Below are 12329 nucleotides of genomic sequence, written 5' to 3'. Positions count from 1 at the left end.
CTTAATGAAATGTTACATTTCCAGAGGAACGTGAGGCTGAGGATGGGATTCAAACTGATGAAATTACTGTGAATATGACAGTATTAAAAAAAAAAGACGACACATAGCAAAACAATTCAACTCAAACAAAGAGGATAAACTATTTTTTTAATTTAAAATGCAAAGCAATCAGAGTTATCATTTGCTTAGCCAGTTAATAAAGTACAGAAAGCATAAAAAAATGTCAGCATACTTGAATACAACCCACATACTAACAATGTAGAACAATTACTCTAAAGAGCTCTTCACTCTCCCACGCCTCTTATTCTCTTATTGTCATGGTCACCAATAACAGCAGTCACTTGACAATCTGTTAAAAGTTTATTTCCCAACACACAAACCACTGAAGGGCCTTAGATTACACACAAAGTTTCACTGAAAACAATGAGTTGCGTTCCCCATTTCCTTCTGTGTGCGAAAGTTCAATGTAGTTTATGAGCATGTTCAACAGGCTGTGTTTGTAGTGATAATTGTACGCGCCTCGTGTCAGTATGCCAACATTGTTTTATTATAGAAAGACAGTTTCTTCTTCTCTTTACTAAGTTTAATGACTTACAGAACTTAAAAATGGAAAATAAATAAAATAGCAGCTACCTGGCCAACTGTTGCAGCAGACACACCAGTGATGAAGCTCTTGCCCTGTGCAGCTCGTCCAGCTGCAGCTCCTGGTAGAGCAGATGCAGGACACCGAAAAGGGCGGGAATGTGAGGGAACAGAGGAGCCGAGCTCTCAAGTTTCATAGATGAGCTGGAGGGAGAATCCGCCTGGTGTTTCAAAGGGGGGGGAAGAAAGAAAACGTTGAAAACAGCCAGTGTTGATGATTACTAGCCGTTTAAAAACTCTGAACTGAATCTGGAATTGAAATGGAATCAATCTTAAGCACATTTGGAGTCACATATTGTTCTATATAACTGTATATGAATTGGATTTGTGTTGTATAAGATACATTAGCTGTGAATTGGCACCACATTAGTAAACTTTCAAGAAATGAGAAAATATTGCATTTAAACTTTTTCCAGCAACTCTAAACAAAATTAACATCCTTCTGCCATTTAAACCATACACTCCAATTATCTCCTTTTACAAGTAGTTTCTGCAAGGTAAAAAAAAAATCAATATTAGTGACTTATAAAGCACTTCAAGTCAGACACACATGATGTATACAAAGATGCAGAAAGAATAAGAGAGGGGACAGACATGGATGTGGAGAATAACAATACTATATCTGTGAAGAGGCAGAAAAATCTTTTACTTTTATTGATCCTTATGTGTTGTAAAATCTAAAAAGCATGGGTTCAATAGGATATATGGAGTTTATGGAATAAAGCAAACTGGGTTACATACAGAGAACGGGTCCTCTTTTTCTGCGACGGGAACATTGTTGGGGTCCACTGACCCACAGACAGGCTGAGAATTTATCTGACGATGATAATGAGATGCCAACAGGTAGTCCCAGTCCTACAAAACCAGGATTACAGATCAATGCCAGTCTAAAGTTTGGATTATTGCCACCATAACCACAACTAAATTCAAATGCTAAAAATTATAACATTATAATGACACATAGTGAGTTCTTTCAATTCTAGAGGGGTAAAAAAAAAAAGTACTAAAGTCAGATTTAGAGCATAATCCAGAAATGATTCCACTGAGCCACATGTTTCAACCAGCAGCACCTCTTAGTAAACTGCATAGTTTCACTAACAAACTATGCCTGTATGGGTTAGATGTACCTTCTGTTATAAAAAATCTTAAATACACTCAAACACACTTTTTCAACTACAGACATATTCCAAAAATAATTAGAGCACCGCTTTCTTTAAAAAAGAAAGAAAGAAAAAAAACATCTGTACCAATCAGACCAAATTGACGGAATGGAAACCTGTTTTCACTCAACTTGAACATGTTTCAGTGAAGTTCAATGGACAATATTAACAGATATTATCTCAGGTCTTTTCAGAAATATTAAGGTTGTCTGTGACCTGGCACTGGCCATATTTCAATCAACGTTTCTTTAAGCACATTTTGAAGTATCTCATTAGAAAAGGTTGTTGGAAACAGAAAAATTCAAAATAACTTCCCTCAATTTTACAGAAATGTTTTTTCGCTCGTTTGAAGTGGTTTTTGGCTTTTTTTAAAAGGAGTTGATGGACTAAAGGAGTAGATGAAAACACATTAGCCGAATAAGTTCTGACGTAGCAATCTTACCCATCCACCGGTGTGTCTGTGGCTTACCAGAGGCACAAAACTTCTTTTTTTTTTTTGCAACATTTTAAGAGTTGCTCAAAATGTGTATGACCATCCATGTTGGAAGGAAACGTGGATTCTTACATCACACCCAAACTGAGGGCCTTCTGGTCGGAAATCCGAAATGACTGACATTTCCGACTTGTTTGGCTCTATCATCAGCAAAACAAACAAAAAATTGTATTTTTGTCTCCATTACTTGGGTTCAAAAAAAAAAAAAAAAATGTCTCAAGTAAATATTTTACAGAAATGTTTGTTTTGATCTTGTACTGGGATTCAGCTCAGTTAGGCTTTGACATCCAGGTTTTATTTCTAAGCAATAAAGACCTTAGTGCTTTTTAAGACAGAGATGTCAAAATTTACAAGTCTCCTTTCGCAGATTTGTACTTTCCTACAAGAAGTAGGAAATTACAAATCTGCTAATTTTGGTCTAATTTTGTGTAGATCACTGCTTGGTTTCTGCTCTGCTCATACCACTTTGTAACAGCAGTACAAAGTGGTATGAAAACAAGTTCTCGCTTTGCTGTTGTAGGCCAATTACTATTGGTTTTGTTTTTCCAGGACAAGAATTTTCAAAATGGCTTTAAACCAAGTAACCCAAGTCTGTTGAAAGGGTGAAGGGATGTGAATACTTTCTGGAGGCACTGTATATCATTATGTGCAGGTTACAGCAGGGGTTATCCTCAACTAAAATTAACCACACAGTAGCTTAAGTAAAATCTGACACATCTTTCCTCAGGTCAAAAATAAAGCAGCACACTGAGCCTGCAGCTGATTGACATTTTCCAGATGCGTTTGCTTTAATGAGAAAAACACACAAACACCGATTAGCTAAAAAAAATCCCCTTTAATGAGACGCATTTTAAGAAAACCCTCGAAGGCCAACTCGCAGAGGAACGATTTGTTTCAACTTTCCTTAATATATAATTAGAGTGCAGGTCAAGCTTAGAGAAGGACAGAGCGAACGTCCACTCTGGGGGTCTTTCTTCACACGCAAGCAAACTTATGTGTGAATGTAGAGCAGAGGACCAATTATATTCTCTGCTACTTCAGATAAACTGCACTAATTCTCTCTGTAAACAAAGTTTAAAAACTGGATGATGCTCTTTTTTTGGTTGGAAGAATTTAATATATTTGAATGGACTTCTTATTTTTGGCTGAACTTTGTGCATTAAATTGTTGCCATATATATATAATGCTAAAAATACATATGATAATGGCAGCAATGCAAATAGAACAGCCAGCAAGTCTGAGTAGATCTTCTATGAAGGTTCTCAAAAATACATCTTGGTTATATTTGTCAATATAACATACATGGCTTCTGATAAATAGTTGTTTTTTTCCCTCCACAGATACATATACCGTATTTGTTATTGTTGTTCACATTATGCATCTTGCATACCTCATCAGAGCCTCCGTCAGAAGGACGAGCCTTCTTGGCAGCAATAACTGGAGAGAGCGGGACTTCAAATTGCAGCTTAAGAAAGAAAACAAGAAAATGATCAACTGTAGGAATATTTTTGTTTGATTAAAAAAAAACAAAAAACTTTTTTTAAGTTGAAAACATTACATTTTTTTAGTCAGCTGAAAACTTTCTCAACAGTCGGATCTGATTATGAAAGTGTAATCACCAGTGTTTTTTGAAGATATGCCAAGTCTCACTGAAAATTGGAAGAGAAGAATCAAGAACAGCTGACTCACGTGTCGAGTCCAGGCCAGGCGCTCTGTGTTGTAGCCCATCAGTGTCATAAAACAGGTGACGAACTGGCTCCACTCTGCATGAGCGCTGGGACCGCCGGGGGCATTGTAGATGTTGTACCACTTCACCAAAACCTGCATATTTTATTTATATTAAATCCAATTTCTCTCATGACCTAATTATCGTACCAATATCTGTACTTTTAAAGGTTTGACATCAAGTTGAACAGAAGTAGTATTGTTCTGCAGAGAATTAAGTCATCTGTGATTACCTCAGCAAGTTTTAATGTAGATGTAACTAAATTAAATATATTCACGTCATTATTTACTAAAGTAGTGGTAGTTTCTACCTACTAAAAACAAAATTATATCACTAAAAATCATAATAAAGTTTAAATGGGGAAAAAACGTTTAAGGAAACAATTGGTAAGGTTGTGGTAATAGTTCTATCAGCATTGGAAGAATCTATCAGTGATGACTTATTTAAAACAATAATAAAAAAAAGTTTAATGTGAATATTATTTCAGATTTATTTAGCTGTGCACTCTCAACTAGTGTAGATTAAATCTGGGTTTCAACATCCCCACTTTAACAAACCTTCATGGCAACTTCTTTGGGCAGGATGAACCGAATCGCTTGAAGGCACTTCTTCACTGCAACAAAACAAAATTAAAAAACATTTTCTAGAGTTTCAATTGAATTGCATGCTAAACTCCACAAAACGTCAGGTTGAGTCAGGTAAGAGACCAACCAGGTGACTGGATTTATTAAAACTACAGTTTTTCTATAAGATATTTTACAAAAAAAAATAAATTGAATGCGTTCATCCTCCTCTGATCATTACTTTGACATAAAAAAAAATTATTAATAACCCTAGCTTCATTTATTTAAAGCAAGAGCTCTTTCCTGGTGTGATATCCATTTTATCATGACAATATCTGGCTGATGCTTTTTAAGAAATGCCAGATAAGAAAACGGAGAAAAAAAACAACAAAAAAAAAACAAAACAGTAGCACATTAATTAATGTTGCTGTCTGACCAATCAGATTCCTAATCAGCATCACTAGGCTATCTTAATTGGTCCTCCGAAGTCAGAAAGGTCGAAAAGGAAGTGGATAAATGCCATTTCATTAGAAGAACGCCTCATCCATTCGATCGATTACTAAATAATAGGAAACGGTGCAGGAATGAGGAACAGGCAAGAAAAAAAAGGGAGATAAAGTTGTCTTCAAACACAGCTGACACAGTGGGAATTAATTATATCTAAAAACAGAAATAAATGACAATTTTGGCTTACAGTAAAAACCAGAGCTCCCACAGGACAGATAAGATTTAGATAATAGAAAATGACAAAACTGGTCCCCAGTTTAACTGGTCAGACAATTCATTATGGCTACATTACCTTATTTCTTAAACATTAAGATATGACAGGGATTAAAACTTTTAGGTCAAAGCCATATTACCAAGTAAAACTGTCAATTTTCCTGATTTATGGGCTCCCTCAGGATAAAAGCAAAATTATTCATGTAAATGTCTCGTAAAGGTTGTAACCAATTGTGCCATATGAATCGTATTATACCATACAAAATTATCAAATAACATATGAAATGACAAAAGCAAAAAAATCTGATTGCTCTTTCTTTGTAGGTCATTTTCAAAAGCAGAGAAAAGAAACAGACGTCATTAAAGTAAAGCAGAAAGGTCAGAATGACAGAGCCTCTTATTACACAGCAGCAGATTTCATCTTGGTCCTCCATCCTCAGCTGTCAATTATGACGAAGATGCTTTTTATTTTAGAAAGCAACTGCTCAAAAACTCCAAAACAGAATAGCATTTAAGCATTAGCTTCTCTTGAGAGAAATAAATCCCACTACATCAAGTAGACATGTGATAGAAAAATCTAATAGATAAATGATCAGAGAGAAGCAGTTCATTCTCATGCTTTATTTCCAACTCTACAAAATAGGTCACCTAAAAGTAGATAATTCCCAAAGGTGTTGGGGTCCAAAGAATACTTGTTTCATGCAATAATTAACATCAAAAACTATAATTAGGTGTTTAAATGTACATACAAGTAAAGTTAGGGACCGAATGATAAACAACCCCACTAGCGAGTTTGCTCTGAGCTAGCAGGTTGTGCACAACAAAGAATTAGTGTACTTCTATATTCATTATAATTTAAGAGATTTTTTTTTTCCTCCAGTTTGAACTTAACTGGATACCCACCACAAAACAAAACAAAAATTTAATTAAATTTTAAAAAAAGGTGTTTAATTAACTTAAAATATTTTTTTTCTAAAGTATCTGTGGGAATTAATTATTTCTGATGTCTTTATTATTTTTTTAAATAATCAAACAAAAATTATGAGAACAACAAGTTAGGTTGGAGATGTCCATGTGATTTTTTTTATTTATTTTTTTGTCCCCAAGCTGCAGAGAACATTGACGTGGCAGATTAATTATAACCGTTAAGAAGAGTCAGCCTGTGTGTGTGTGTGTGTGTGTTTGTGGGTGTGTGTGTGTGTGTGCGTGCGGGGGTGGGCGCATGTGTGTGTGTGTGTCTGCTTTGTAATGGCATCCTCAGTATAAAAGATTTTACGTCACTGTGAAGCATAGAGCAACTCGCAAACCTAATTCCGAAGCGCTTAACTGCTCTGACTCAATCATTTCTGTCTCTGTCTGTGCAGTAATGGGGGAGTAAAAAGAAGAAAAGTAAATAATTTATTAACACATTGCTTAATTAAACAACAACCACCTTGTTTTTGTTGTCTGTGCTAAATCAGAGTGTCTTACCCAGCTCAGAGGTAGCTATCTCTGGGATACAGATCCTCAGCATCACACCACTGCTTAGCTCCTAGAAATAAAGACAAATAGCACAAAAATTCACATTACAATCTTCAACTCCAATTCCACACAGGTGTAGGGGAAACAGATGAGGTGTTTAATAAGACAATTTCAGAAGTGCAATCCTCCAATCTGTACAACTGTAAACTCCAACTAAAGCAGGTAAATTGAATTTGTCCATCCTCTATTTGATTATCTCTACCTTTGCTTTTTCTGTTGCATTATGAAAAAGATGCTCTGTGAAAAGGCCAACTGGTTTCCATCAGGAGATGGAATCCCTCAGCACAAGAAAAACCCTGAGGTATATAGAAATATAAATTGATTTGTGAAATGAATGATTGTCTAGAAGCGGAGCACATACACTTGGTAAAAAATAACTGTTTTTGGAAAGCAGAAACAACAGATTTACTTGCAGCCAGAAACTTCTGCAGCGTTGGACCAGAACTGAAGCTCCTGCTGAAGGTACTATGGGGAAAGTCTCCATTCCTCTCTTTACTATGTAGATTGTAATTTAGAAGCAGTTACCTGCTTAAAATCATTTGTGGAGCTGATTTTTATTTTGATATAGACAAACCATAAAATTGAAAATACAAAAAAATTAATGAACTTAAGTTTTTTTTTTAAATTTCATTTCAATGTGCTAAAAATTATTTTCACTTAAATTCAATTCCATGCGGTAAAAAAGTGACAGGGATTTAATTATGATTTGATATTAAATCCTTTACTGAGGAAAGGAATAAATGTGTGGTGTTAGTATTGGAAATGTATGAACACAGGGGTAAAATGTCTGAACTGTTTCAAAAGAAAAAAATAAATAAATCAACCTACCAGAGTGACCCGGTTGCACACAGGGTCCCGCAAAGAGAGGATGTAAGGCGTGGCTTGTTGAAACGAGAAGTCTTCAAAGAAAGAAGCTTCATGCTGTTTAATGTTTAGACTCTTCAGCTCTGACACTGGAGACGGCATTGCATCCTTAAACAAGGAATAAAAAAAATTATTTATTAATTTTTTTAAAAATCAGGTAAGATGACAAGAAAGACCAGCATCTGTTTAAACATGTTATGAAATTCAAATACATACATAAGAAAATGTGCCTGAAATACTAAAATACCATAATTTCCAAACTATTGAGCTGCACCATAAGTTTTAAAAAGAAAAAAAACCCCATATACCTGTCTATAAGCTGCAGGTGTCCACATTGTAACATGAGATACTTGCACATTAAGATTTTTTAAAAACATTTAATGAAATACCACTAACTACAAGTACATACAATACATACTCTTTCATGACATGGGAAAAAAAAATAAAATAAATACAGCAGCCTACCAGGAAAACTCATTGATTACCAGCTTCATCAACCTAAAACCACTAACGTCGCATTCTTCAGTGTCTGAATTAAACAGCCTCAGAAAATACATTGTTGCTGCAGCGTTCAAAGCACGTGAAAAAAGTAGCGACTTATAGTCCGGAAAATAAGATATTCAAACATGGACAGGAAAGTTTGCAATAAATGTAAAGCATAAACCGTAAAAAATAAACCGTAGCGTAATTCTGTCATATTTGACCATTTAAAATCTGTATAAGTATTCAAGTTAAAAAGCACAACTTAACGGATAACTTTGTGGAATAAAAGCAACTGTTTCCTACTTCAAGTCTGAAAAATACATCGCCAGTGCGCCGAGTGGAGTGCATTAACGCCACATTCTTTTACCTCATTAAGCCTGTGGATGTGCCTGCTGCCTGCATTAGCAGGTGTACTGACGGTCTCTACTGGTGTGCTGAGATAAGGGAGGTGATTGGTCAGGCTGATGGAGTGAGACAGCGGGCTGGGGAGATGCACCTTACTGACCTGCAGGAGCACAAAGGAAGCCGATTTAGGACTGCATCACTGTGTTGAAATACTCTATTAAATAAGTTAACACTAACAGTATGTGAGGCAGCTAAGCGTTAATGCAGTCATGAACCTGTCCCCGTGTTGTCCTTACCCTTGTGATTCCTGTGTAAATAACCAGACTGCCACAAGCCTCCAGAACCAACATGGCATCTATATTCTGGGGAGCAAAAAACAAACAAATGAGACTTTTCCAAAAAGACAAAAAATAAACAAAGCAAAAAACTTGCTATTTGTGTTTCTTCCCTCCACAGTGATCCAAAGTTCAGAATATTTTAGACACATTTTAGGACAGAAAGCTGAGAAAATTAATTAATAGTTAAATAAGATTTCAGTATACAAATATTTAAATAGTAATAAAATTAAATGGGTTGATTTTATACTAAATTCAAAAAAATCTATACATGGATCAAAGTCTAGATAAAATGGACCTACAAACACATAATAAAAATGGAAATTAATAAGACACCAAAATGATAAAATATAATTTCAAGTTTTTTCATATAACCAATTAACTTCCATCTCTACGTTAAAAAGGAAGTAAATTTATTTAGCAATTAGAACAAACTGCTTCCCTTTCTGATAGGAAAATGTTTTGGAACTGGTTGTACTGGAATGCCATGAATACCTGCAGAGGTGCAGCATCTTTTGCAGGAATGGTTGTGACAGAGGGGAAGATGAGCTGAGTGACATCGTTGCTCTCTATAAACTTCACGCATCTGTGGGAACAAAAACACAGATGCTACTCATCTGTAAGTGCACATTTCACCATTTAATCCAATAGGGAAGGAAAAAGGAAGAAGGAAAAACATTCAAGATTAAATTTGCTTTGTAGCGATAATCAATTCTCCTTGCTCTAATGGCTCTGTAATGTTGACCTAATTGTTTGGTAGAACTCAGACAGCATCCGTCAACTACATTGTTGTTGCGCCTTCTTTGTTGTAGGTCTTTAAATAAGAAATGACCAGATCTTTACTCGATAAACTCTTGAAATCCAAACTGAAATAATAAAAATGCAACAGGGGTTGGCAAATTAGAAATGTAGTAAGTACATACTCGAAGCCAAATATACAGACAAAAAAAAGTGATGTACAATATAACAGTGTTTGTTTTTGTGCTTTTAGTTCACTGCAAACACAGATCCCAGATAATGATAGTCAATCCACCTAAAATATTTTATAGATTACTTCCATATCAAGATCAAGAAGGTTTTAGAGGTTGCATCCTGCTACATCAGCTGTTTTTCTTGAGAGAGAGAGAGAGACCCTCAGTTTAGTTTCTGACTTACTTAAAGCATTTTCTGCACTCCTGAAGCATTTTTTGCACCATTTAAAAAAAAAAAAAAAGAAAAAAAAGAATTACAATATACAGTATATTGCTGGCATAATGATAAATTATTAATCATTGTAGCAAAGATGTTCAACAAACGCACATTTATGCAATTGTTTAATTCCCCATTATTATTATTATTATTTTTTGTTTGTTTTGTGTTTTTGAAGATGATGGTTTGGCATTGTTGCAGCAGTTGCTGCTCTTAGCAACCGCCTATTTGGCCCATGTCAAAGGCCGGCCCTGCCTGACATGTAAACACTACACTAAAATATAGTTCTACACAGAGAATGCTTATTTGATACCAGAACATGTTTTTTTATTTTTTTACATAAAGGTACTTTTCACTTCCTGCTACTCCAACATTTTCTTTTGTTTATTTTTCTGTGTTGTATTTTTTGCTGCCTCTTGGCCAAAACTCCCTTGAAAAACAGGATTTTAATCTCAATGGGGTTTTTTTTAATAAAAGTTAAATAAAAAACTCACTCAGAGTGATGTAAATAGATCTGCAAGCTGCATCAATAACTCTGAAGAGTATAAATGGTATAAACTTCAACTTTAAAGGTTGCTAATTAAACTCGATGTGGCATCCACAGTGGTTATCAGATTGTACAGAAAAAACAAGGAAGCAGCTGTAAAGGAAATGGATTCATTCCGAGTTGGAGAAACAAAAATGTTTTTGTTGCTTCTTATGCAATAATCATCAATGGCAAAATAAAAGCCATTGATAAAAGCCAAAAATTGCAGCAGTAGTGCATATTTGCTTACCTCAGGTGTTGATGTGATTCCACCAGGAAGCAGAGGTAGTGGCTCTCACAGAGGTCAGAGGTCAGAAATACTTTAGATGCCTGGCTGCTCATCTCCCTGAAAAATGCAAGAAATCAGTACTAGTAAAATACTGAGGGATACAAAACTGGGACAGCATGACAGAATGTACAATAAATAATGTTTTTATGTGTATTGTACAACTGTGTCATATTCACTATTCCCAGAAAAAGTTTAACATTTTGCTTAAATGATCCAAAGAAAATTTTATTCAAACATAAAATATAAAAATGAATAAAATTATTAGAATATCAGACACAGACATTAATCATTTCATTAGAAAATATGTTATTATTTTATTTGTGGGATCTTTTTGTCATGAAGTAAAGCAACCCCGGTTTCTAAAATGACAAACCAGAGTAGCTTTACATGACAGAATATTTTTTAAAAAGCATTCAACTGGAAGTTAAAGATAAATTTATTTCGACACAGAACTAATCTAGTAATTTATCTAACAGCTGTAATAGCTATAAATGAATCCCAGGACGTCTCTGGGTCTGTGTCCAACACGGCTCTATTACCTTTGACAGCCAGCGGAGACCGCCTCACTCCACAGCTGCTCCACGCAGAGGTCCGGTATGATCGGCTCCATCGCCGGCATCGCCATGCTCTCGTTAGCAGTGCTGTTAAGAGACGGCAACAAGCCGTGGTGCCCCCTGGGGGACGGGCTGTGGAAGGACGTGTTGAAACGAGACGCGCCAGAAAAGGACGGAGCAGCCATGCCTGGAGAGTGGGCGCGACTAGGATGGATGGAGGAAGTGAGAGAGATCGCAGAGAGATTTTACCCTTTTCATGTCCCAAAGTGGAGTGATAAAGCTGTGGTTTACACTCACTCCCACCTTAAGGCGGCCATGTTGGATATGCTTGGAGAATGAACTCGAGAATGTACTCCCGGTGAGGAGGTCATGATCCTGCTCGGGTGACTGTGCAGGGCGCTGTAGTGCAGAGGAGAGCTGAACGCAGAACTGAAGGAAGAAGACAAAAGACAGGATGGGACAACTACTTCTTAAAATTTTCATTTACATTTTTGAGCAAACTTTATGAGGACTTTCAGTATTATCACTCCAAGCAAAACTGCAAAGCCCGTTATGACGAGCAGTAATAAACCTACCTGACCAAACATGAAGCCCTCCCTTGAATTAAAATATCATTGAAAAACTGGCCAACTACCATTTTCACTAAACTATTTATGACTAGCTATAGATAAGCTATTTGCGTAAAAAAAACTGGATTCAAAGATATAGGGAAAATGTTTAACTAACCTAAATATGAGCAAAAAGGCAAGTTATTCTCTTACTTGAGTTATTATGTAAAAATTACTTAAGTCTTGAATTTAATAAATTTTAAAGGAGCCTTGAAAATTCTTACATTTCTTACCAAAACCCTGTTTGATGGTGACTTATGAAGCCAAACGCAGCACAAAGTTTTTAACTTCTAATTGTGAAAGAACAAATTT

At 35.7% G+C, this 12329-nt stretch overlaps 1 protein-coding gene across 6 annotated transcripts in view; it reads right to left on the bottom strand.

Annotated features, from left to right (window-relative positions):
* anapc1 (anaphase promoting complex subunit 1) overlaps window positions 1–12329 on the bottom strand; it is a 54156-nt gene that overhangs the window by 37701 nt on the left and 4126 nt on the right. For 3 of the 6 annotated variants that reach the window (XM_032553654.1, XM_032553651.1, XM_032553653.1), the window contains exons 10-22: window positions 11713–11838; window positions 11395–11613; window positions 10817–10912; window positions 9348–9438; window positions 8814–8879; window positions 8540–8677; window positions 7654–7797; window positions 6775–6835; window positions 4579–4634; window positions 3985–4116; window positions 3686–3760; window positions 1384–1497; window positions 634–803 (exon numbers count right to left, since the gene is read on the bottom strand). In XM_032553654.1, the coding sequence (XP_032409545.1) occupies window positions 634–803; window positions 1384–1497; window positions 3686–3760; window positions 3985–4116; window positions 4579–4634; window positions 6775–6835; window positions 7654–7797; window positions 8540–8677; window positions 8814–8879; window positions 9348–9438; window positions 10817–10912; window positions 11395–11613; window positions 11713–11838 (1488 nt within the window). Of the gene's footprint in view, window positions 1–633; window positions 804–1383; window positions 1498–3685; window positions 3761–3984; window positions 4117–4578; window positions 4635–6774; window positions 6836–7653; window positions 7798–8539; window positions 8678–8813; window positions 8880–9347; window positions 9439–10816; window positions 10913–11394; window positions 11614–11706; window positions 11839–12329 lie in introns of all 6 variants that reach the window. The other 3 variants (XM_032553649.1, XM_032553650.1, XM_032553652.1) reach the window with 1 other exon arrangement.

This window comes from Xiphophorus hellerii, chromosome 22 (assembly GCF_003331165.1).
Source record: "Xiphophorus hellerii strain 12219 chromosome 22, Xiphophorus_hellerii-4.1, whole genome shotgun sequence".
In the NCBI taxonomy this organism is placed as follows: Eukaryota; Metazoa; Chordata; class Actinopteri; order Cyprinodontiformes; family Poeciliidae; genus Xiphophorus; species Xiphophorus hellerii.
The sequence above is the reverse complement of the archived record's forward strand: the minus strand, read 5'-3'. Positions and strand labels throughout refer to the sequence as shown.